At 57.3% G+C, this 25,164-nt stretch overlaps 1 protein-coding gene across 3 annotated transcripts in view; it reads left to right on the top strand.

The window, feature by feature from the left end:
- The window catches only part of NAP1L4 (nucleosome assembly protein 1 like 4), a 47,966-nt gene extending 23,945 nt beyond the window's left edge, over positions 1 to 24,021 (top strand). For 2 of the 3 annotated variants that reach the window (XM_086676600.1, XM_086676601.1), the window contains 12 exons: positions 268 to 367; positions 2,408 to 2,549; positions 3,038 to 3,124; positions 4,462 to 4,593; positions 5,334 to 5,405; positions 9,768 to 9,907; positions 11,114 to 11,259; positions 13,015 to 13,037; positions 13,292 to 13,411; positions 15,875 to 15,904; positions 16,299 to 16,355; positions 22,958 to 24,021. In XM_086676600.1, coding sequence (XP_086532726.1) covers positions 268 to 367; positions 2,408 to 2,549; positions 3,038 to 3,124; positions 4,462 to 4,593; positions 5,334 to 5,405; positions 9,768 to 9,907; positions 11,114 to 11,259; positions 13,015 to 13,037; positions 13,292 to 13,411; positions 15,875 to 15,904; positions 16,299 to 16,355; positions 22,958 to 22,996 — 1,088 coding nt within the window. In that variant the 3' untranslated portion in view covers positions 22,997 to 24,021. Of the gene's footprint in view, positions 1 to 267; positions 368 to 2,407; positions 2,550 to 3,037; positions 3,125 to 4,461; positions 4,594 to 5,333; positions 5,406 to 9,767; positions 9,908 to 11,113; positions 11,260 to 11,592; positions 11,673 to 13,014; positions 13,038 to 13,291; positions 13,412 to 15,874; positions 15,905 to 16,298; positions 16,356 to 22,957 lie in introns of those variants that run through there. The other variant, XM_086676602.1, reaches the window with a different exon arrangement.
- The last annotated feature ends 1,143 nt before the right edge of the window (positions 24,022 to 25,164 follow it).

Raw genomic sequence — 25,164 nt, 5'->3', positions numbered from 1 at the left:
TCTGTGGGTTCGAGCCCCGCGTCGGGCTCTGTGCTGACAGCTCGGAGCCTGGAGCTGCTTCGGATTCTGTGTCTCCCCCTGTCTCTGCCCCTCCCCCGCTCATGCCCTGTGTCTCCCTGTCTCTCAATAAGTAAAAATCTATTTAAAAAAAAAATTAGAAATTAAATAAACAAAGCTAAGTAGGTGTGTGTTGATGAGTTTTAACTCTTGGCTCTTCTGTGGTGGGCATATTCTCAATCCTTTGGCCTTGTTTTTACCTCTTACTAGAAGAGCTCACCGACCAGGTGATGCAGAACCCTCAAGTTTTGGCAGCTCTACAGGAACGGCTTGACAATGTCTCCCACACTCCTTCCAGTTACATTGAGACGTGAGTATGCTGTGCGTGGGCCCCTGGTGCAACTTCAAGAAAGGGAAAAAGACCGATTTCCTGGTTCCTTACACTGGGAGTAAATGTCTTTCCCATCGAGCAGACTTTGGGGGCTGGGAGCCGGGCTCCGGCTTCCAGAGAGGAGCGCCTGGGCTCAGCGTGTGCTAGAAACGCAGGCCTGTAGCGGGTGGTGCGGCTCGGGGGCTGGGGGGCCACCTGGGCCCACGGGCCAGGCTCAGGGCGGGGCGCGGTCTCTCCCCGCTGCCCGCAGATGGACGTAGTGACACTGCCTGGGAGAAGGAGACTTGAGGGCGCTGACGGTCTCTAGCTTTCTGGCTAGACTCCGGGCGAGTGGGCTGGCGCTCATGGGGAGGAAATGCCGGGGGAGGAACAGGGTTCCGTGGAATGCAGTTATTTCCACGTTGGCCGCACTGCACGGACAGTGCCTGCGGGGGAGACTCTGGAGTTAATGTAACCAGTCGGAGGACAAGTGGATGTAGGCTGTCAGGGTCCGGTTTGCTTAGAATCTTTTGTTATTTTTACTCCATTAGGAGGATTTGGAAAGCTAAAAATAATTGTAATTGTGTGATTAATGCAGAAAAGAGGGGCGCCTGGGTGGCTCAGTCGGTTGAGCGTCTGACTTTGGCTCAGGTCACGATCTCGCGGTTTGTGAGTTTGAGCCCCACATCGGGCTCTGTGCTGACAGCTCGGAGCCTGGAGCCTTCTTCCGCTTCCGCCTCTGTCTCTCTGCCCCTCCCCTGCTCGTTCTCGGTCTCTCTCTCAAATACAAAATTAAAAACAAAATTTTAAAGATGTTTTTATATAAAAACATTGTGCATTTTTTAAAATGCACAAAAGAAATAACAGGTGTTTATGTATGTGCTGTTTCATTACGTCCTCACTGTGCCTCCTCTTTGCTGTCCTGCCAGCAGAAGGTCCTAGAAGGGGGACTGGATTTATGAGGCTTGCTAAAGGACCTTTACCTTGAGGTGGCCGGGGTCCTTTGTGATTTAAGGCTGTTCCGGTACTTTCTAAACAGTGCTGTGCATAGGAGCAGCTGGGACTGTTGTTGAAGGAAGGTTAGTTCCTTCTGTGCCTTTCTGGAGGAAGGCTGTGGTGTCCAGGCTAGTGCCAGCCCCGCCTTGAGGGCCCAGCCCAGGTGGTGGACACTGTCCAGGGGGCCGTGTGGGTCTGGGATGAGGCCCAGAGACCTGCTCTTTGTTCCAGATGGGGACCGAGAGCCTCAGGTTAAACTTCATTCTGATGGGTTGAAAGGGTTTTGTTGTTTTTTTTTTTTTAATCTGTTTATAAAAGTAATGCATACAAACAAACATTTTTAGAGTATAGAAAAGTGTCAGGAGGCAAAGAAGCTCAAAGTTACCTGACTCTGGAAGGGAACAGGCCCCATTTGTCCGTGTCATGTCTGGTATCTCCCTCGGTGTGTGAGTGTGAACGCTTCTCTTGGTGCTGAATATTGTGTGAAAATGTGATTGTGGACACGCTGTGTTTTAGCCCTGCTCAGCTTGTCCTTATTTTCATTATTTTTAACTTTGACAAATAATGTCTCAGCGGACCTATCAGCACATAAATATTTGGTTATTTCCTTAGGGTAAATTTTTGCAAATAGAGTTACTGGATCCAAGGAACATTCCGTAACATTCAGGTTCTGGTTTGCCTTTCAGGCTTCTCAAACCCAGGAGTCGTTTGTTTTGTTTTTGTTTTTGTTTTTGATGGCTAATTAGGTAAGGAAAAGGCAGCGGTTCTTGTAAATCAATGTTCTTCCAGATATTTCGTGGGATTGAACCTGTCTTCCACGTTTGATTATTTGTATTTTTTCTTTGTTGATTAGTTGTCCGCTTCTGCCCACCCCTCCACCTTTCTTTGCCGTGGGGATGTTTGTCCTTTTAACGGTGTTTAGGAGCCCTTTTCTGTAGTAAGGATGTTAATTCTGTGGTAAGCTACGTTTATCTTAAGAAAATTGAAAAGCATTCTGCCTTCTTTTGCAGCCATAAGGATGTTTTACTTTTTATCTCGTGTCAGTTTACCCAAAGCGGTGAAGAGAAGAATCAATGCGTTGAAACAGCTGCAGGTGAAGTGTGCTCACATAGAGGCCAAGTTCTACGAGGAGGTGCATGACCTGGAGAGGAAGTATGCCGCACTGTACCAGCCTCTCTTTGACAAGGTGGGCGGCTTGCGCGGACATTTCACTCACGGATTTCAAATCTAAGTTGAAGTAAAACATCCACGTGTACCTAGTGATGAATCCTTGAATGTTCCTCTTTAAGCCCTAAAACTCAGAGTCTTGTTTTGTTTTTTTTTTTAATGTTTATTTATTTTGAGAGAGAGAGAGAGAGAGAGAGACAGCAGGAAAGGGGCAGAGAGGCAGAGGAGGAAGAGAGAGAATCCCAAGCAGGCTTCCTCGCTGACAACACAGAGCCTAATGTGGGGCTCGAACCCACAAACCATGAGATCGTGACCTGAGCCCAAACCAAGAGCCGGACTCCACTCAACCAACTGAGCCACCCTCCCTCCCCACCCCCCGCCTAGGCTCCCCTAGAATCTTAAGTTATAAAAGCATTCGGTTTTTTCAAAGATGTTATTTGCAAACTTAACTCTTGAGTTCCTGGATAACTTACTATAGCTCTAAGAAGGTCTCACTTTTACTTAAAGAGAAGGGAGTTCATCACTGGTGATGTTGAACCGACAGACGCGGAATCAGAGTGGCACAGTGAGAACGAAGAGGAGGATAAGCTGGCCGTGAGTATTTTTTTAACGACTGCAACTTGTGTTCTGTTGTTTCAGTGCAGTTAGAAATAAGCAACCTCTTGGAACAGGTTTCAGTCCTCGGTGTAACATCACCAAGGAAGGAGCTCCTCCCAGTAGGTGCGAATTCACTCTTAGGTTGGCTGTTTGGATGTCTCTGTGGCGGGGAGCACCGGGCGGCCAGCAGGGCTGGCAGCAGTTAAAACTGCGAACCAGACACGTCTCCCTTCTCCGTCTGGTCGTGGAAGCCACTCGGTACAGCAGTGCACTGAGCCGTGGGGTCGGATGGACAGGACTCAAAACATCAGCAAAGTCTCGGTCAAGAGAAAGGCACAGTCCCATGAGAGGAGGGGACACCCGCGTCAGCGGTCACTACGAGGTCAGGGTTGTGAGGAGGGGGTGGTGGATGTCTGTGCCGCCCTGCTCGGGGCCCAGCAGCGACCCCGGAGCAGTCGCAGTGTGCCCGGGAGCTTTAGATCTGCGGACAGCCTTCCAGGATTGGTCCCATTCCAGTGCGACCGGAAGTTCCGCCTGATTTTGTTTGGGAGACCAGTGTCTTCTATCCTCCAGTATTAGTTCTCAGGGAATTGTTTTGAAGCGTGTGATAGTCTCAATAGCCTTAGAACCCGGCCTGGTTGAAGCAATGGCTACAGACGAGTATAGTTGTGAATCGCTTCCTTATTGCTCAAGGAAAATCTTCTGTAAATTTAAAAAGCCCCTCACGAGCGTTTTCACGCGAGAATCCCGTGTGAGGAGACGTTTGCACTTTCCAGTGGCTCCGTTTGGTGTTGTCCTTGACCTCCCTGGGCCCGCCCTCTCCTGGGCCCGCCCTCTCCTGGGCTTTGATGTTAGAAAAGCCTCCCGCCACCCCCCCGGGTTGCACGTAGCCTGTCCGGTCACCTCCCTGATGTTTGCGTGGAGTTTCTGTCCCGATGTTAATAGTCACCTCCTTATCGTTTGGGGTAGACACTGCTTGGCTGTTTCTTGTTGCCGAGGGGACGGGGTCTCTCTCCGGTGGTGGGTGGTTGTCCCAAGACGGACGTCTCCTAGAGCTGGTGCTGGACAGCCTTTCCTGAATTTGCTGGTGCTGTGCCATGCTGTAAAATTGTATCATGGAAATCCATCCGATGGAATGCCTTGAATGTTTTGTTCCTTAGAAACGTTTAAAAGTGTGACCTGCTCAGTGGTCTTGGGGACGCGGGTTCCAAGAACAGCTTCTGAGAGAAGTTTGTGCAGGGTTCTGAAACTTCCGTCGTGCACTGAACCGTTGAATTCTTTGTAACTTTGTTGCTTTGCGGTAAGTGCTCTCTGTCCCATCTTTGCTTTTTTAGGGAGACGTGAAAAGTAAAGTAGTCATCGCGGAAAAGGAAGTCGCGACAGCAGAGGAGCCAAACCCCAAAGGAATCCCAGAGTTCTGGTTCACCATCTTTAGAAATGTAGATATGCTGAGTGAATTAGTCCAGGTGAGCAGATGTCCACGTCGCAGAGAGCTCCTCTTCTAAAAGCTGCTCACTTGTGAACCATCTGAGCGTTTAGTGGTTGGTCGTGGTGGGCGGAAAGGCCCTTTCTGTGACCAGCGGAGGGGGGCGGAGGGTGTCACTGCTGCAACGACCCCCACCCCCCCACCCCCGCCTCCACTGCGGTGCTGCCGGAAAGGCCTACGGCTCTGGGGCTGAGCCGAGACCTGGAGTACCAGCCTTCTCCCCTCCGCGATGGCCTGCCGCCTCAGCCCAGAGTGCCGTTCCCAGACTCCAGCCCCTTCCCCGTCCTACTGTGAGTGAACGAGTGGGGAGCTGTGAGGCCAGGAGGCCAGGAAGTTGGCCAGCAAAGTCAGTGGGCTGACCCAGGGGCTTCTTCTGGTTCTCTCTTCGGAGACGTGCAGACCAGCAGTCTTGGTCGACACCCGTACGCGGCGGCAGCTGGCGGAGTGTGAAAGCAGTTGGGCCCTTGTCCTTCCTCCCTGGTGTCGATGGTTGCCAGCACTCCGTGCCAGAGAGAGACTGCCCCTCATTGCTGTCACCGAGACCCATGGTCGGTGAACAGATTGGGTGGCTTCCTGGGAGTTCCTGCTTGACGAGCACAGAGCCCGGCAGGGCTGTGGGTCCAGCGCCTGGGGCTGTGAGCAGCAGTGGCCCAAAGACCACGCGTGTTGTTGCTTTGAAGAGGCCTGCTAGAAAGTTCTTTCTGCTTTGTTTATGATTAGGAGCACGACGAGCCGATCCTGAAGCACCTGCAGGATATTAAAGTGAAGTTTTCAGACCCCGGGCAGCCTATGGTGAGTACTGACCGAGCTCCTGCTTGGCATCAGAAAGGGTCAGGCTGCTGAGGGTGAGGGGCTCGGAGCCGGGGCAGGGGATCCAGACCTGGCCCCCACTTGTGGGGTGGTCCCGAGCCAGACGATCACCGAGAGCTAGGATGTTCTCCTGTGGCCTCCCTGGGCCTCGCCAAGCAGTGCTGCACAGCCTGACAGGCCGCTCAGGCTGCCAGCTGCCCGTGGCAGGTGGCCAGAGTCCAACGCAGGACTGGACTCGCTGGCCGTGGTGTCCGCCGTGCCGTGCGCTGCTTTCTGAGCTGGCTTGTCCCCTGCCTCCCCTGCCAGAGGGCGTGATGGCGTCTTTCTCCTAAGCGTCTCCCGGGGTTGTGAGGCTCGGACGTGTGTGGAAAGAATGGTAGGTGTGTCCTCAGATTCGGGCGGCACTGTCCTAGGAACCCCAGATGCTAATGCCTGCAAGACACTGCGGGGGGACCACACTGAAGAATGCCCCCCCCCCCGCCCTGACTGCCACGAGGCACCTCTTTCCAGCACTCCTGCTGCGGTGTGGGAGGAATGTGAGGCCGGCCCGCCCGCCACCCTGCGTGAGGGGGGGCCTGGCACGGGCAGGTTCGGGCCTGTGAGCCTGGCTCTGGCCGAGGGGCTCCATCCCGGTGCCGGAGCCGCTCCAGCGCCACACGGCTGACGGACTCGTGGCTCTCCGTTTCGGGCCCCGGGACGCGGCCCGGGGCCGTGGGTCTGGGGGAAGGTGCGGAGGGGCCTGAGACCTGGGGCCCGGCCGTTCTCCCTCCCGGTCACAGAACGCTGGCCCCACGCCATGCACGAGGGCCAGTGTCGCCAAGTGGGTTTCTCTCCCTGGTCCTGCGGGTGCCTTGTCGGAGGCGAGGGGCCGGGGCCATACTGCGTCTGTCCCTTCTACTTTTCCTGCCCTTCTCACTCTGGGAAGTGACATTTGGCTCTCCCGCCTGCAGGTCCAGGGTGCGGACCTTGGTGAAGCCTGCTCCCAGGCTGTGGGGCACCCCTTTCCTGCCGCACCGGGTCAGCCTGGTTCCCGGGGCTTTTTCTTTGGCCTGTGGGGGCGCTTGGCCACAGTGCCCCCTGGGGGCCGTGTGGGGCGGTCACGGGCCGGTGCTTGGACTCTGTGATCCTCCCCCCGCCTTCCCAAGGGGCTGCGTGCGTGCCGTTTTAAGGTCCTGTGTCAGTTTTTTTCTAACACTTCTTCCTCACCTCTGAGTCATCTGGACTCCGTTTATTTTTTAATGTTTGTTTATTTGGAGAGAGAGGATGGGAGGGGCAGAGAGAGAGAATCCCAAGCAGGCTCTGCAGTCAGTGCTGAGCCCGATGTGAGGCTTGAACTCATGAGCCGTTAGATCATGGTCTGAGCTGAAATCAAGAGTCAGACGCTTAACCGACTGAGTCACCGGGGCACCTAGACTCCATTTATCAAGTTTTCTCTTCTGGATCGGTTCTTTTTCCTTCTTTTCTTTGTTGTTACTAGACACCCGTTTGGTGATTTCCCGGGTCCGTGTTCTTTCTTGGCCTGTCTCCGTCTCTTGCAGAGGTTTCTAGGCAGACAGGAGCCCTGGTCTTGGTCGACCGCGAGCCAGTCTTTTTTCCCTCGTGGCTCCCTCCGTCGGTGGAAAACTTAGGAAATACGGGGAAGCGCAGAGATCTCCGTCTTGCAGAAGTAGCTCAGCTGCGGACCCAGTTTCCGCGGTCGTGTTTTAAAGGTGGTTATGAGCTGTTTTAGACGCTAAAGTCAGAGGCACGAGAACCGTCCAGCCTCAGGATGAAGCGCAGCCGGTGTGTTTGCTTCTCCTCGTGACCGCCCTCCCCCCCCGGGGTCCCCACGCTTACTCTGCAGCAGACAGGGACCGCGTGTGTGGACGGTGTGGCGTGGGCGCCGCCGCAGCGGTGGGACCCGGTCACGACTGCCCCTGGGGCAGCTGGGTGATCGGGCGGTGCCCAGGCGCGTGCAGCCGCCGCCGCCCCGTCCGAAGGGCTGCGCTCGGGTCAGCGTACGGGGCCCCGGGTCTCGTTTACATTCCTGGGGGTTTCCTCAGTTCGGATGCGTCTCAGCGCAGTTTTGCCGGGGCAAAGGAGAGGAACGTTTGCAAGGCTCAGAGGCCCACTTGGCGTTTCTGCTGGCGGTATCTTGGTCCACGTCCTTTTTTGCGGTCCCCGAAGTAACTGTGAGCAGCGGCGGATCGGAGCTCCCCACGCCGGCTCCGCAGACGGGAGCCCCTGCCGTGGGCCGTGCCAGGTGCAGGCTGCTCCTGGGCGTCCCCGCGGGAGCGCTGGCACCCTCTCTGGGCGAGCGCCAGCTCCGGTCTTACACGTGGGTGTGAGTGTGACGAGGCATCTGCTGCGTGTTTACGGCTGACGCGGCTGTGGGGGTGTGTGTGTGACGGACGTGGCCTCGTCTTTGGGCCCTTTTCTCCCGTTGAACCCTTTCCGAATCCTCCCCATCGTGGGTTAGTTATTTTGGGCTTGAACGGCGGCCTACAGGGAGGAAAACCTGAGGACGGGGAATCGTACGCTTGGTTTGGAGAGCTGGTAGGGAAGGAAATGGCAGAGGACGGAGGGGATACTGTGGTCGGTGCAAAAGTGGGAGACGGTGTGCCGCTCGCCAGCCCTCCCTGTCCCCGGCCACCTGTGCCTGCTTGTGGCCGCCGCCCCCCGCCCCCAACAGACTTGGAGTGATCGATCGCAGCCTCCGAACTGGGTGCTCTTTTTCCAGGATGGGTGGTGTTTTTAGCCCTGGGGGTCGGGCCAGATGGGGAAGGGGGGACTCCATCTGACGCTTTACTCCTCCAGACCAGTGACTTGTGCTCTGGATGGTCAGACTTTCACTTCTCCCTTAGTGGATATGGTTTGGTCCTAGTCTTTTTTGTTTGTTTTTAAGATTTTACTTTTTTTTTCTTTTACCTTTTTTTTTTTTTAACTTTTAGTCAGTATTGAGAGACCGACAGGGCGTGAGCGGGGGAGGGGCAGAGAGAGAGGGAGACACAGAATCCGAACAGGCTCCAGGCTCTGAGCTGTCAGCACAGACCCCGACGTGGGGCTCGAACTCACGAACTGCGAGATCATGACCTGGGCTGAAGTCGGACGCTCAACCAGCTGAGCCGCCTACGCGCCCCTGGATTTTACTTTTTTTTTTTTTTTTTTTTTTTTAAATCTCCATACCCATCATGGGCCTCAGACTCAGCCCCGAGATTAAGAGTCTCATGCTCCACCAGCCAGGAGCTCTCAGTCTTAGTCTTTTTAATCTGTTTTTTTCCCAGTTGGTAATTATGCCATTATTAAGAAGATTGAAATAGGTAACATTTAGCAGGCGTTGCCTATGAACTTCTATGAACTCTGTTCTAATCAACTCGGGGAGAGAGAGAGGATTGTTACTTCCATTTTATAGGTAGATGAGGAAACAAACGCACAGAGACACTGAGTAACTTCCCAAAGTCGCACCGCACTTAGAGGCAGAGTGTTGGGAACCCGGGCTGTCTGAACTCAGAGTCAGTCTGTAAATTGTGTCTGTAACTCACTTAACCAAGACCATCTTTTTTTCCTGAAGATGGGGCTGAGGTGAGTGTCTTTGCACATAGTGACACATCCATCCGGGTGTCTTTTTTACATGGAATATAAATTCCTTAGATTGATTTTACTTTCCCTAATCTTTGGATTGTGCCAGGTGTGCCCTTGTAAAACTGTTCACAGTATGGAGGGCACCTGCTTTCCCAACACGCTTTGCCAGTATGATGTTATTCGTACGGACTGGAAAACCAGAATCTTTCTTCCTGGCCGCTTGACTTTATTTGTCACCTGACTGCTCCTTTGTACACACCTTGTGTCCATTTTTCCTCTCCGGTTCTAGAGGGCTTTGTGAACAGAGGATGCAGTTGTCCTTTGTGTGGCTTGAGGAGGCCCCGTCAGTGCTCCCGCACCCCACAGGGCCTGGCCCCTTGGCATGGCAGGGAGAGGGGGGCTGGGCCGCGGCCGTCTGCTTTCCCCATCTACACCCCCACCTTGGCAGGGTGGGCCAGGAGCAGCAGACAGAAGCTGGGATCCCTCAGGAGAGTGTGGACCCCGCCGGGGAGGGGGCCTCAGGGGTCACGTGCGCCCTCCTGGGGCTGGAGTGCGGCAGGTGGCCCCCCACCTGTCGTTTGTGTCTTGACTCTGTACCGGTGTTTTTTGGAACAGAAGTTTTTCTTGCCACGTGGCCGTCGCTGTTGAGCTGTTCATTGGTAGCTTCCGTCTGTGGCGGCGCGCTCGGGGCAGCTGGTTTCCAGGACGCGCCGTGCGGCTCACGAGATCTGTCACTGGTTACTTGTGTTTTCACCCGTGCTCACCCGGAGTTTCTGTCTTCAGTCTTTTGTCTTAGAGTTCCACTTTGAACCCAACGACTACTTTACCAACTCAGTCCTGACAAAAACATATAAGATGAAGTCAGAGCCAGACAAGGCCGATCCTTTCTCCTTTGAAGGCCCTGAAATAGTCGACTGTGACGGGTAAGGAGACGCCGCTCCAGCTTCGTTTTGTGAGACAGAAGCAGGTGACTGCAGAGCTCCACGCGGAAGAGAAATTAGGAATAAAGCAGAAAGTCTGTAATCTCCTTAAAAGCCCAGTAGACAGAGAGATTTAAGTTAAATAGTCTTTTTGTTTGGGGCTATGATGGCCTGTGCTGGGAAATGTGTCATTCACGAGGTCACACGTGCCAGCGTGTAGGGTAAATGGCCGGGTTTCCTCATTGGAGGAGGCATTGGCTGCTGTAGTCCCCTGACACGAAGCTGTCCTCGCTGCACTGATAAGTCACCCTCGGCCAATATTTGTTGAGCGAATGGACGAGTCTGTGCAGGGCAGCGTTGGTCCGTTGCTTCCTCGAAAAGTGATGGGGCAGTTTAATTGTCGTTTGACTCGTGACCCAGCACCTCGGTGATTTCAGGCGAGATCACCAGGGAGACAGTGTGGGTTGGAGTTCATTCCTCGTGGTCTGTTCTATCTTTGAGCCGAAACCATGAGCCTTACTCACTGGAGCCAGGTGCTGCAATCTCCCCATGTGACAGTTCTGCGCCTCGTCAAGACCCTGCCGGGCTCCAATGGCAATGGTGACTCTGTCAGATCATTTCCCAGGCCCAGGCTGTCGTCGTGGAAACAGCGTCCTGAGCAGACACTAGTCACGTGCTGCCAGGGGCTGCCTGTTGAGCCCCAGTGATGGGAAGATTAGAAAGCCGGCCGGGCTAACCCCCCGGCAGGGCCCCCATGGCAGCCGGCAGCCGGCGTGCTGTGCCCCGGTCGCGAATACGGCCAGGGGTCGCCTGCCGCCTTCCGGCAGCTTGTTCTGCTTGCTTAGCTGCCTTGAGAGTTTGGGTGCCTGAGTTAGTCCAGCTGTGCTCTGGGGCCAAGAGACAGCAGGTGACAACCTGTGAGCATCGTTTGGGCACCCTAGCCCCGCGCTGACCGGGCTCGGCCACAGAAGAAGTACAGAAGGTCTCGGGAGAAAATGCGTCACGCTTAAGGCAATGCTCCCAACCCGGATGGTGGCAGACCGCCCCTCTGGCCGTTCTCCTGTCGCTGACCTTCGGATGCGCCTGGGCGTGCGGGGACCCATGGGTGGGTTCCTTTGACAGGGTTGTGCGGGTTAGGCGCGTGGCTCTGCTTTGCTGGGCTCTCCCGTGGCGGGTGTACGTGTGCGTGATGGGCGTCTGTCTCTGCAGGTGTGTCATTGACTGGAAGAAAGGAAAAAACGTCACCGTCAAAACGATCAAGAAGAAGCAGAAGCATAAGGGCCGAGGCACGGTGAGAACGATCACCAAACAAGTTCCCAACGACTCGTTCTTCAACTTCTTCAGCCCGCTGAAAGGTCAGTGGCGGCGCTGGAGTGTCACGTACGACCTAGAGTCCCTTACCCTCAGGGTCCTGCCCGGCGGCCCCCTGGAAACGACACACGCAAGACCATTTCTCATGAGTGTGCGCACGCACACGCACTGGGAAGTGCAGGTGCGCGGTGGCACGTGGGCTGCTCGCCCTCGTCCGCGGGCCGTCGCGCTCTGGGCTCGCTGCCTTCACCGCTCGGCCCCTCTCTTCCTGGGTCTGTCTTGGAGCCTCCAGGGTGCCAGTGCCTGCTGCTTTGGGGGTAAACGCAGCTGTCAATTCAGCGCTTCGGCTTCCTTGTTTGAGAAGAAGCCCTTTGCAGCCTCGCGTGCACGGTGGCCGCCACCTGCACGCGCTCCCCGTGAAGTAGACGCGGCTTCGCCCTGAAAGGCGGTGCGTTTGCTGGAAGCCTCCAAACTGGGTTTTAAGTAATTGAAGAAAGTTGAAGTCAGATTAAGTGGACTCCATTTGGGCAGGTGACTTCTGGGACCCCAAAACTGTACTGTCCTGGTCGTGTCACTCTACAGACAGGCCAGGGGTCCCTGAACCGTGCACCGAAATTTTGTGGTAGATGAATGACTCCTCCGATGAGTATTATTTATTTATTTGTTAAATGTTTGTTTATTTTTGAGACGGAGCGTGAGCAGGGGAAGGGTTGGCGGGGGGTACAGAGGATCTCAGGCAGGCTCCGTGGTGTCAGCACAGAGCCCAGTGTGGGGCTCGAACTCACGGACCATGAGATCATGCCCTGAGCTGAAGTCGGACAGCTGAGCCCCCCAGGCACCCCGTGTACAGCTGTTGTTAAGGTAGTCAGAGAAACAGGGTAAGTTTGTCGTGTGGCGAATGTGATAAGCTTATCGGGTGATGAGCTCTGTGAAAACAAGTATGAGGTGACAGATGCTCAAGAAAATGTACCAAAATCGATAAAATGCTTTTTGAAATGATGGAAATCTAAGATGGCCTTTTTGTTCTCAAATCTAAGAAACAGGTCCCCAAGTCAAGGGAGCAAAGCCCCGGCCCCCAGGCCAGAGTCCCCAAACCCGAAGCTCAGCCCGGGGGGGGGGGCACAGTGGGGGGCTTACATGCCGAGGCTTGGGGACGCGGGCCGCAGGGCTGGGTTTTGCCCGCCGGGCCCCAGCCCCCACCCCGCGGTAAAGCCTTCGCCTCCTGAGACCCGGCCTGGAACGAGCACTTCTGAAGTCGGGGGTCTGAGCGTCACCGGGCTGTGTTCACTTTCCGGTCCCTGGCTTTCCTGTCACACTCGGTCCTGGGCCGGGCTCTGGTTCGGCACCACGATCTGGGCAGCTGTGTGTGTGCCGAGCGGCACGTCGGCGAGGCGTGCGGTGCTTCCTGCTGCCCGCAGGGAATCCGTTCGTTTGGCAGGAAGGACGTCCCGCGGACCCAGCCGAGGGGCGCTGCTTTGCTAACACGGCTCTGCCGTCCCCCTTCTCGGCGGGGTCCTGCGCGGGGCACGGGTGTGAGCTCCGCCTATGGCATGAAGGCGCAGAACGGCCGGTGTGCCGCCACTCGATGGGCCTTTCCACCTGGCAACCCTAACCTGCTGGGCATGCCTTCCCCCTTGGCCCTCTGCACAGGTCTGTGGGCGGTGCGGGCGGCGGGCAGGGAGGCGCAGGGCCGGGCTGTGCGCCGAGGCACTCGACCTGTCCGCCGGGCCGCCCGAGGGGGCTTTACCCAGGTCCTGGCCGTCCCTGTAACGCTCATGTGTTTGGTCTTTGTTTTCTAGCATCTGGGGATGGAGAATCACTGGTAAGATTTGTGTCGTCCTCAGAGTCTCCTCTGTGTCCAGAGTCATTCTGCCTTCCCTTCAGTCCTGCTTCCTCCTCCCTTGGACCCGGGGGGCGTTTCTGTCATTTCTGTCCACTGCACCATGGGGCAGGTCTGGAGCACGTGTCCCCGTGCCCCCGCCTGCCAGGCCGCCCGGAGCGCGGGCACAGTGCGGGTGGGTAGGGCGTGGTGCTCGTCTCGTGGAAACGAGTCGTGTTGACGTTTTCCCCTCTCAGGACGAAGACTCGGAATTCACGTTAGCCTCCGACTTTGAAATCGGACATTTCTTTCGTGAGCGGATAGTCCCGCGGGCCGTGCTCTACTTCACGGGCGAGGCCATAGAGGATGACGACAACGTACGTGGGCAGGGGTGCCCTGAGGGGCAGCTGGGGGTCCCCCGGTGGCGGGGCACAGGGCAGGGGTGGAGCGGGACTCGGGGGGGCCTCGGAGCGGAGTGCCAGCCTGTCCTCGGGGGGCCCCGGGTGCTTGCCGTGTCCTGCTTACTGCCTTTAAGCTTTGGGTAACTTTGAAACCCGAGGAAAATGCCACTCAGGGAGGTCTGGCACAGCAGACGGTCATCCACCGAGCTGACCCCTGCTAGCCTGTGGCGCACCAGCCCCAAAGACTTGAGGCCCGTGCTGCACGGAAGGGTGGCCAGGCTGCTCTCTCTGCTTGAGCGCACAGTCTGGCGAGCTGTCCTGTGGTCACCGGAGACGGTTCTCCATCACAAGCGAGGCCCGGGTCACTGGGTCTGCTTGATTTATGGCAGTACAGTTTTGTAGCGTCTGCTGCAAGTGTTTTAGGTGGTATTTACTCTCTTGCTTTTAGGGCTCTTGGGCGTTCCAGACGGTTCTAGGTTTCTTTTCTGAGGGGTCTGCCGAGGCCTTAGACGGGGCAGCGGGAGCGAGGCAGGTTCCGGGTGCTTGGCGCCCAGGGACAGTGCAGGCCCGCTTCCCACAGTTCTCTTCTGTGCTCACGGTCGTTGTGGGGGGGTCAGCTGTGGAGCCAGAGACCATCTGAGATGAGCTAACTTCCGTCCCGGGCTGGGGCAGGAGGCGGCTGTGGGGCGGGGTCGCGTCGTGTCAGGTGTGTAAGCAGCACGGCTGAAATTGACGTCACGGGTGGTAGACCGGCCCGACCGGCAGAACTTTCTGTGCTCCCCTGCCCACACTGTCCAATGCAGCAGGACCACCTGATGGGACGCGTAAAGACCGTGACTGAGATTGTTGGCAACTGAGGAACCGGATGTTCGGCTCTACTTAGTGTGGCCCAAGACTCTCGTGACTACGCGCCCCGGAAAGCTCGTCTCCAGACCGGGGGTGCCCGGACTTCGTTGATCTCACACCCATGAGTTTTAAAACTTGAGGGGGCAGCGCCCGCACGTGTTTATTTAAGGGGCAGGCACCGCGGCCGGCACGGCTTGCCTTCCGCGCGGACGTGCTCGCGCACGACGCCCCGCGTGCAGGCATGACGCAGAGCTGCGGAGGGGAGCCGCACGCTGACTGCTCAGACCGGGGTCCTGACCCCTCAGCAGCCACGTGCCAGCCTCTGCTGCGGAGTCCGCCCGGGACAGTGCAGTCAGTGGTGGGGAGTCTGGTGACGCGTCAGGCTGAGATTAGCTCCTGTTGGCACCGCTCCTTGGCGCCTGTCGGGTAGAGGTTAACCTGCAGGCCTCTGTGGCGTTGGCAGCCTTGCCCAAGCCCCGCGCGTGGTGCCGGGGGACCGGCTCGGTTCCCACGCTCTCCCGGCCCAGCTCGCTTGCCCCGCGGGCTCCACACCCCCACCCCCACCCGGGGGCCGCCGCTCTGCGGGAGTGTCAGGTGTGCTTGCGGCAGGACCCCCCAGGCCCCTCCGGGTCCAGAGTGAGGTGATCTGCTGAGAATCTCAGGAAAGCCGCGCTTGGGCCCGTCGGAGGCCAGTTCCAGTCAGAGGCTGCGCTGAAATGCAATTAGCTGCCAGACAGCAAGCCAGGGTCTTCCTCTGCCACAGGCCGGTCGGGGCACAAGGGGGAAAGGGCCCTGGGGTGTGTTCAGACACCTGCCGGCGCGGGAGGGCGCGTGCCCTGGGCCCCCCGGCCCCCGCTCTCTGGAGTTCTGTGTGAGCTGTCACTGAGGGGACATGTGTGGACTCCAACAAAGAAAAAGCCTGCTTAACGGGTCCCTTGTGCCGTGCAGGCAGTAGCGATAAGGTTTGTTGTGGGTTTGGTTGTGATCGGAGTCTGACGTTTGGAGCTTGAATGAGAGCCTCACCCGTGACGTCTTTGGACCTGGGAGAAATTCACTCAAGACCAGCCAGCTACAGTGTTGGGGGTCTCTTCTGCACGCCTTAGTTCTGAGTTCTTTTAAAGGTTAGCACCCAGGTTTTATCGTACTTCTAACACAGAAACGTTTACCCTTGTATGAGACATAAAATGCCGTGGAAGTTCATGCATCTTTGTAGTAAACGCCCTCTGCCGGCTTGCTTAGGTCAGCCAGTTTCCCAGGTGAACCCAGTATGTTCTCATGCTGACCAGCCTCCACCCCCGCCCATCCTTAGGCCTTGTTTTCAGTGGTTTTCAGCCACCCGGAGTCCTGTGACCGCAGTGGGGCTTGTGAACACGAGGCCCCGCAACGCTGGCCGCAGCCTAGTCCCCGTTCCAAGGCCAAGATGGCCCAGCAGCAGACCCTCCCCTTGAGACCTGGGCCTGGAACCGGTGCTGCCGACCGGCCTCTTTCCTCGGGCCTGACCAGTAGGGACACTTGACGGGGGGGACTGTGTCTGGGTCGGGGCGCCCTTGCGCTCCAGAGACTTAAAAACTTGTCTCTGTTTTCTTTTTTCAGTTTGAAGAGGGTGAGGAAGGAGAAGAGGAGGTAAGACTTGGCCCGCGTGGAGCGTCCCTTCCCTGCGGCCGCGCCGGGCTGCCCCTGCTCGAGTGCGCGAGGTCACGGAAGCACAAGACCAGTTACACCCAACTTGTGCGGAGCTGCCTCCGAGGGCTGCACCCTGTTAAAACCAGGGGGGCGGCCAGCGCCACCCCAGGGTCCGGTGGCTGACCCTGCGTTTTCAGCAGTGTGTTGATGCCCATTATCTGTGAGGGGATGAAGTACCCGGAAGCCATTGTGTCCAGAGGATGTGACATAATCAGTCCCAGACAGTGATCGTCGATTCCCTCTAAATCCAGGGGTTGTTTAGTTGGTTTGGGGCAAGTGAAGCCCCGAGAGTTTAAATCCCGTCCGTTCAGCTCCTTCTCACTCTCTTGTGCAGGAATTGGAAGGTGACGAGGAGGGAGAGGATGAGGACGATGCCGAAATTAACCCCAAGGTCAGTTGTCGGGGCTGCGCACACCTGCGAGCCCCGTGCCGTGTGCTCAGACGGCCCCCCACAAGGAGGCGGTGCGGGTGCGGGGCCCGTGTGTCCTCCCGTCAGTCCTGAGAGCAGAGCAGAAAGTTCTCGAACAGGGGCTATTCAGACACCTCAGGTGTCATTTAGTGTGAGGTGTAGATATCCAGTCAGTGCTTTTCCAGCTCCTTCCTGAGCTGTCCTTTGTTTTCTTAAACTAGTCAGGAGGGCAGCCTTATTTTCCAGATCTTTAATTCTTCTAAGGTAATGACTAAATGGCGACGCGGTAAACTTCTGTGTGTTTATTTTTGGGAAAGAGGGACTTTGAAAGGAGGGACTTTGGGGGGTTGTTATTATTTCTTTTAATGAGTAGAGTAGTGAAGTTGTAGACATAATCTTGTGACTGTATTTGGGCTGAGATTACTCGGAGCTGCGTGTAAATATCTCCAACGATCGCAGATGAACTAGGAAGCTTTAGTTAAACCAACAAAAAAACCAGCTGAGGAGAACGGGCAACTCCATTAACTGTACCTGTAGAGGGGAGTTTTGACTTCTGGTCTCAGGTCAGCCTAAATGAAGGCACCTTGCCGCTTGCCACAGCCTCTGAATCCGGAACCGCTTTAACGCGGTCCTGAAGCTGCACGTCGTGTCTGCGAGCGTGAGATCGGTAACGCGCGCGCAGCTTAGAGTTGAATCCGTGGTGGGCCAGCAGAGCCCTGGCGTCCCCTGCGTGTGCTGACTGGATCTCGGCGTAACTAGACACTGTTTGTCCGTCCGTCCCCCGTTTTTGCCCTGAGTGGGACGTGCGGAAACTGTCGGCGTAATAACCTAGCTCTGTAGGTGGTTTGGTTTGGTTTTGTTTTTTAACACCAAGTCTTTCCGTAAATGCACGCTTACCGTACTAGCTCCTTCTAGGGAAGGATGGGAGGGAGGCGTCAGACTTTCAGAAACGTACCACGTGAGTTCTCCTCTGGGCGTAAGCTCACGGAGAGGGGCATCTTTGCAAAGCCGACCCACGCACCACGGCAGGACTGCCGCGCAGACGCGCCCGTGCTCGCCTCCGTGACACCGGGGCCCCGCCTTGGGTGGCCCCCACCGGCCGCCTGCTCCTTCCTGCTCTCCCGCTGGCGCACGCGCCCACACTTTGGATTCTAGAGCCGAGACCGCGTCCAGACTCGGGGCCCGGCTGCCTCCGGTCTCCCCCGTTGCCGGCGGTGAGGGCTCCGTTGTCGCATCGCTTCCTTCTGCTGTCTGTCCTCCCCTCTCTCCTCGCCGAGCCTTCTGCCACGTCTGTTTTGCCGGAAGGGCGTCCTCTCGCCAGTAACGTGACACGGGGGAGGGTGGTCAGGAGTAGCGCCCATGGGCCTCCGTCTGCGGTGTCGGTCAGGGGACGGAGAGCGGCGACTGAACGAGTAGCCCCAGCAGCGTGAGGCCCCAGGACCGCCGGGCCTGGGCAGCCAGAAGGGCCCGAGTCTGGCCCCGCGGAGGGATCTGCCCCGTCAGGGTCTGCACAAGTGGAGGCAGACGGGGACAGGGGCTGTCCGGCTACTAAAGGGACAGGTGTGATGGGTGGGGGTGGTTCATCTCAAGCTCGAGATTTTGCAGCCGTTGCGTCACGAGAGAGCCGCTGTTTCTGTCGGTATAATTTGGTGCAGTTTATTTTCCTTTATGCTGACAGTTCCTTTCAGTTTTTTCCCCACGTACGTGTAATTTTTGTCTGCTGATCATTCATACGTTTCTAGGTAAGGTGGAGCCGTATTCGTTTCTAACCCAGTCTCCTGGCCTGTGCCTTACGGTCGTGCCTCACTGTCGCTCTGCGGACAGAGAGGAAGCTGCCGGCCAGGCACATCCAGTGTGCACCAGGCTGAGCGTGCGGCTTCCTGAGGAACAGTATTTTTGCGCAGGGGCCTGTCGTCTATGCGGCCTTTTGGCTTTTGTTTTTTTGTTTTGTTTTGTTTTTTTTCAACGTTTATTTATTTGTGGGACAGAGAGAGACAGAGCATGAACGGGCGAGGGGCAGAGAGAGAGGGAGACACAGAATTGGAAACAGGCTCCAGGCTCTGAGCCATCAGCCCAGAGCCCGACGCGGGGCTCGAACTCACGGACCGCGAGATCGTGACCTGGCTGAAGTCGGACGCTTAACCGACTGCGCCACCCAGGCGCCCCTTGGCTTTTGTTTTTAATTCAATTTCTCTTTTAAGTTTACACTCTAGTTAGCGTCTGGTGCAACAATGATTTCCGGAGTAGATTCCTTGGCGCCCCTCCCCCATTTAGCCCATCCCCCCTCCCACACCCCCTCCAGTAACCCTCTGTTTGTTCTCCATGTTTTAGAGTCTCTTATGTTCTGTCCCCCTCCCTGATTTTATCTTGTTTTTGCTTCCCTTCCCCTTTGTACATCTGTTTTGTCTCTTAAAGTCCTCATGTGAGTGAAGTCATATGATGTTTGTCTTTCCCTGACTAATTTCGCTTAGCGTAATACTCTCTGCTTCCATCCACGTAGTTGCCAGTGGCAAGATTTCCTTCTTTTTGATTGCCGAGTAATACTCCGTTACGTATATACGTAGACATCCCACATCTTCTTTATTCGTTCATCCGTCGATGGACATTTGGGCTCTCTCCATACTTAGGCTATTGTTGATAGTGCTGCTATAAAACATTGGGGTACACATGTCCCTTCGAAACAGCACACCTGTATCCCTTGGATAAGTACCTAGTAATGCAATTGCCGGGTCAGAGGGGAGTTCTATTTTTAATTTTTTGAGGAACCTCCATCCTGTTTTTCAGAGTGGCTGCACCAGTTTGCATTCCCACCAGCAGTGCAAGAGGGTTCCCCCTTTCTCTGCATCCTTGCCAGCATCTGTTGTCGCCTTGTTTTTGTTTTTTTTTTTTTAAGTAGCCTCCACATCCAGTATGGAGCCCAGCGTGGGGCTTGAACTCACAACCCTGAGGTCAAGAGTCAGACGCTTAACCGGCCGAGCCACCCAGGTGCCCCTGTTTTGTGTACCTCTAAAACTGACGGTCAGAAACTACATTTGGCTCCCGCTTTGCAAGCCCAGTGTTCATTTCTGACCGAGTAGCAAAGGCATGACTGGTGTGGCATTTTGACAGAACGGCCCTCCAGGAAGAGGACAGTGAGTGAGGGCCCTGGGAGGTGGAGACCGTGTTGCCTGGGCTGTGCTAGGACCAGCCACACCCCTTGCGGTAGGAATGAGCCCATTGCTTTTTCTTGATGTGTTTCTAGTGATTGTTTATACTTTTTAATCAGGTGTGGTGCAGACCGGTAGGTCATAAAGGGCTAACTAAACTTCGTGCCAGAATTTTTGTGCCCAAAGCTGTGGTCCGGTGTAGCGTTAGTAGCAGGTGCTGGTGTGGCTGGCTGCTGGAGAGTTCTGAGCGGGTAAGAGCTAGCAGCAGTATCCTGGGGGCCGCCCACCCCCCACTCCCATCCCCCACGGTGAGGGCCATCCTCGACATCGCAGCTCTGTTCCAGTCATCAGCTCCCTCCCCCCGGGGACACCGTCCTCACTTGGCGGGGTTGGGGAGGGAGGTGGTCCGGGGTGGTGGTCGGCAGGTGCCACGGGAGGCGATGCTCATACCCAGGAGAGGAAGGCTGAGCAGCAGCGGCCGCTTACACAGCGGAGCCTGTGAGCAGGAACTTGAACTTCCCGCCGCAGGTGACCAGCAGATCCTGACCGTCATTTAGACCAAACACCTTTGAGCGTCTGTCTGCATTGCCTTCCTCTCTCCCTCGCGTGGGCTCGTTCTCATAGACGAGGCCAAAGAAACGCTTTAACTAGGGGAGACGCGCGGCCCCGGACCCGCGTGTTTGGAGGGTCGAGTCTGATGATTGGCGTGCACGGGTGACCGCGCGATTGCTCGGTTCCCGCCGCCCCACCCGTCTGAAGGACCAGCAGCCAGGCTTGCTCCGCCCAAGCCCCGCTCCTCCCACCCCGCCAATCGCTTGGGAGCGTCCGCAGCCCAGCAGCCCGTGTCTCTAGGACAGAGGGACCCTCCTGGCGTGTGGCCACCCCGAGTAACACCGGCGTGTCTCGGCAGTTTTGCCAGTCCTGTGGCGATGTCGTCAGGTTCTTGCCGGGGTCCCAGCTTCTCCGGGGGGGTGGGGGGAGGCGGCCGTTCCCCCCATAGTCGGGCAGCTCTTGGGCCCCGGGGCCGTGGGCCCCCGTGACGCAGTGCCGGCCGGCTGTGTGCTTGGTGGCCCTTTTCCACTCCTTCCCCGGCACGTGTCGTCTGGGAAAACTTGTCTTTTAAATGGTTCCCAGACGGGCAGGGTTTGGGCTATTAGAGTGTGCCTTTGAAACCCCTGCCTCCGTTCCTTTGATAAGCAGTGGCGTTGAGTGACTGAGCCGTCATCAGACTCTGTGATGTGAAACAGAGGGTGCTGGGGCTCAGTGCAGTTTTGTTTTGGCCTGTGTCACAGGTTGGAAACCATTGGTGTCTCGTTGATGAGACTCACCTCAGAAGCTTTGGGATTCTGGGTCACCTTTACCAGCTAGGAGTTGTGTCCCTGTGGATGCTGCTCCCGCAGGTGGGGCCGCCAGCTTCTCTCCTGGTCTTGGTTGTCGTGAGGCCCTGCTTGCCTCCAGTAGCCTTTATCACCTAAGCTACTGGATGTGTTTTGAGTGAGTAGGTGATACATTCTCAGGCTTAAAAACCTATACATATACGTGTGAAATCATCCAGACTTCACATCGTAAATTGTTTCCCACCCAGTGTTGCAAAACACTGTATATGTGGAACCCTTCGTGTGCGGAAAGGTAGAGAAGTCCCTCCTGTCCTGTGCCGCCCTCCCCTGTTCCCGCCTTCTCCCCCTTCTCGACCACCTCCTTTGCCCCATCTCCTCTGACCCACTTCCTTGTCGCAAATACGATTGTGGAAACACACGCCCCCCCCTCGCGCGCGGACAGCTGCCTGCGGCTCCCCCCCTCCTGCCATCGCCGCACCGACGGAGAGCCAGCGGCCCGGGGCCTCTTCGGCTGCCTGGGTGGGTCACCTCCAGGTGTGTGGGTGGGACTTTGCTCTCTTCTACCCTGGATTTCTGGTCACGTGTGTTTTGTTTTGGCGCCTGGCCTTTTCAGCGGTATTTTAGATGAGCGGGTGCCGGGCGGGTGCCAGGGCCAGGACCCCCTCCCAGAGCGGCCCCGCTGCTGGGGGTGCTGGACAGAGAGCTGGACAGAGGGCCCGGCCTCGTCCCTGTGCCCTCTCAGGGTCCCAGATGTTGTTTCATGTTTCTGCGGACTCTGCGTGTGATTTTTTCCCTGTCTTCAGTGTGATTCTCTGGAGAATGAGCTGGAGCTTCCACCGTAGCAGCTGCCAGTTCTGTTTTCCCAGAAGTTTCTTCTGGACCACGTAGTGCGGGGGTTTTAGCCTCCCTGGGCTTGCCAGATCGTGTTCTGAGTGATGTGTAGCCTTGGCAGCCAAGAATTCTAGGCGACTGACTGGTGCGTTTATATGCTGAGGATGGCCGGTGACCTCGTCGTGTGAGTCGGGCTGTTGGTGGCCTTCACACAAAATGCGTGGATTTGCTAAATATGCTCGTAAAGGTGGGAGACAGGTTGTATCGAGGTGAACGTGCTCTTCTGTGCTGAGGAGACCCCCTCTCTCCCTGACACCTTTTCTGGAAGGGTAGGGTTCCCACCTGGGGAGGGACATGGGGGCGGGGGGCGGTGCGTGCAGCCGTCGCAGGGGCCTCCCCGCGTCAGGTGTGGCTGCTCGGCTGCCTCTGGCCCACACTGGGTGGGGTGGCCCCTGTTCGTCTCCAGCGTTGAGCCTGTCTCAGGGGCGGCGGGAGCAGAAAGGGGGAGTCTGCTGCTGTTTCACGCAGGCGGCGTTTAGGGGCCGTCACGAAGCTTCGAGGCCGCCTTGCAGCTCTGGAACACGGGCCCTCCTGCACGCGTGCTCAGTCTCTGCGGCCCTGACGGGCCCTCCTTCTGAACGCAAGCCCTCTGATTAGACTCGGGGCATGGCTTGAAACAGAAAGGCTGCCCTACTGAGATTGTTTCTGGGAAGCTGACTTATTTTTTGTTACCGTTGAAAAATTTTAAAGTTTTTCTTAGTGTCTGTGTGAGAGAGACAGTGCAAATGGGGAAGGGGCAGAGAGAGGGGGAGACACAGAATCGGAAGCCGGCTCCAGGCTCCGAGCCGTCAGCGCAGAGCCCGACGCGGGGCTTGAACCCACGAACCGTGAGATGGTGACTTGAGCCGACTGAGCCCCATTCAGGCGCTCCACTATTTCAAATTATTTTTTAAGTTTCTTTATTTTGAGAGTCAGCGAGCAAGCAAGCAGGGGAGGGCGGAGAGAGGATCCCAAGTAGGCACAGAGCCCTACACAGGCCTCGATCCCACGACCCTGGGATCATGACCTCAGCCTGAATCAAGAGTCAGACGCTTACTTAACCGACTGAGCCCCCCAGGCGCCCCTTTGTCACTACTCTTCTAAAAGTGTGTTTGCAGGGACCATTTTTTCAGTAAGAATGAGCACACTCGTTGAGTCTTCCCTCCGTCGTTGGTTGGAGACGGCTGGTTGATGAGATCGGTTCCCTACAAGTGTTGTTCTCTCGTTGCAGAAGGAGCCCAGCCAGCCCTCCGAGTGCAAACAGCAGTAAGACGACGGCACCGAGGACCCGTCGCGGCCGCAGCGCGACTGCACCGGCAGCCCTCGCCTCTAACTCGTTTTCAAGTGCATGATTTTGACGTTAACTTTTCCTTTATCCTTATTATTTGGCTTAACCTGTACAGTGGCGACTTAAATGCATTTCAGAGATAGGAGGTTTGCTTCCAGCACCCTCTACGGCCTTGGGTGCAGCGCGGTGGACTTTCCCAGGCCCTGCCTTTGGGAGGAGGGGGCGGTGGAAGGTCGGTCGACGCCAAGGGCAGGCGTCTGGGGACGTGGTTCCAGGGCATCTAGAGCCAGTACCTCCACTCCGCAGTCGGACCGGATTCTTCCTTCACTTGGAGAAACTCACACGCTTTGTGTTTCCGCCACTTGGTCTCCTGTGCTCTCGTCGTGCCCCAAGGGCTGGTAGAGTCGAGTCCCGTTCTTAGAGCGTTCCCTCTCCAGTTTTGTCTCCCTCGGGGTGGCGTAGGGGGTGCGCGCACCCCAGCCCCGAGGCGCCAGTGCTTGTGGTCCATCCTCGTATTTATTTCTTCTCTCCTGCCCGTGAGGGCTCGGGGCGCCTGCCGTCGCTCGCCCTTACAGTCTCTGAACCCGTGTGTGTGCCTGGTGACCCGGTGGCTCCCCAGGTGGGTGTGCTGGCGGCTCCCACGCGAGCCAGGCCTGCGTAGAGGGACCCTCGCTCTGTCCCTGGCAGGGGCGCGGGGGGCGCCCGTGGCGGGGGGCCGCTTCTCCTAGTGTGTGCATGTCGGGTCTTGCTTCCTCAGTAGCCCCTGTTTCTCGGCCCTGTGCTCATCTTGTCTTCAAAGCCCTGGGTTCGGAGTGACCCGTTCTTGGCTGGCGTGTGAGGTTTCCGAGTGTGTGACCGCGGTCTCTGGCAGCCGGGGATGCCGTGTCCACGCTGTGACCAGGCCTGTAGAGTGCTCAGCCTTACTTACAAGACATTTGTAACTGAATACGGTGTTTTCAATTTGTACAGAATAGTTAGAATATTCTATTAAAGTTGTGAAACACGAATCCAGTGCTGTGCAGTGTGTCTCTGGGGGCGAACCTGGTGGGGTCCTGGCACCTGCTCCCACCCGGCAGCTCCGGGCCGTGGCCGCGCGCCCGCATGGACTGTGTCTGTAGAGCCGTGGGGAGTGAGCAGACCCAGGACTTCAGGCCTTTCCCATGTTGTCTTTGGGGCTCTTGCAGCCGGTTCTCGGGAGGACGCTGCGTTTACCTGGCCCATTAGACCTCCGGACCCGCTTCACCGCCAGCAGGGTCCCAGGGTCCCCGGGTGGGCCCTCCCCGAGGAGAAAGCCGTTCCCAGAGTTTGTGGGGCTGTGCCTTCCAGACGCAGAGGTTCCCAGGAGGGAGGGGTCCCGCACGAAGGCCACCTTTGCTGTGTCTTCTCACTGGGGCTTTTCTGCCGGGGTCCCCGTCCCTTCATGAGAGGGGGCGCTCCCTCCCAGGACACCTGCACGGGCTCTTGCTCGGGACCTGACCTGGGGGTGTCTGTCTGCTCTTTGAGCAGGAGCCGGGGCCGGGGCCGGGGCCGGGAGAGGGCAAGCGCACCAGCCTGCTCCTCCCTGCGGCCCAGGAGCCGGCATCCGGTCCACCCGTTGTCTGCCCGGGGACCAGCCTCTCCCTGGGAGTAGCTGGAAGAGCCGTGTTTCCAGCGTGCCCCAGACAACTGGAGCCAGAATGTTCTTGGTTCTTGAAGTACCCAGGCGAGCTGGGGCTCAGACTCCCCGGCCAGGGTAGCCCACGGGTGCGCCCCACCTGGGTCGCCAGGCCTGCCTTCTTCCCGCTGACGCAGTTAAACACCCCATCCCGGAGGACAGTCTGCAGAGAAGACGCCTGCATGCAGCTCCCTATCTCCTGGCTGGGAGCGCCCCTGGGGGACGGGCCCCGGCTGGGAGAGCCCCTGGAAGAGGGGCACCCGGCTGGGAGAACCCAGGGGGGACGGGGCCCCTGCTGGGAGCGCCCCTGGGGGACGGGCCCCCGGCAGGGAGAACCCCTGGAGGTCGGGGCCCTGGCTGGGAGCGCCCCTGGACGTCAGGCCCCAGATGGGAGCGCCCCTGGAGGACGGGTTCCAGCTGGGAGAGCCCCTGGGGGACAGGCCGCCCCTGGAGGTCAGGCCCCCGGCTGAGAGCACCCCTGCGGGACGGGCCCCCG

This window comes from Puma concolor, chromosome D1 (assembly GCF_028749965.1).
Source record: "Puma concolor isolate L17-30 chromosome D1, mPumCon1.1.hap2, whole genome shotgun sequence".
Lineage (NCBI taxonomy): Eukaryota > Metazoa > Chordata > Mammalia > Carnivora > Felidae > Puma > Puma concolor.
Note: the sequence above shows the minus strand (reverse complement) of the source record. Positions and strands in the feature narration are given on the sequence as shown.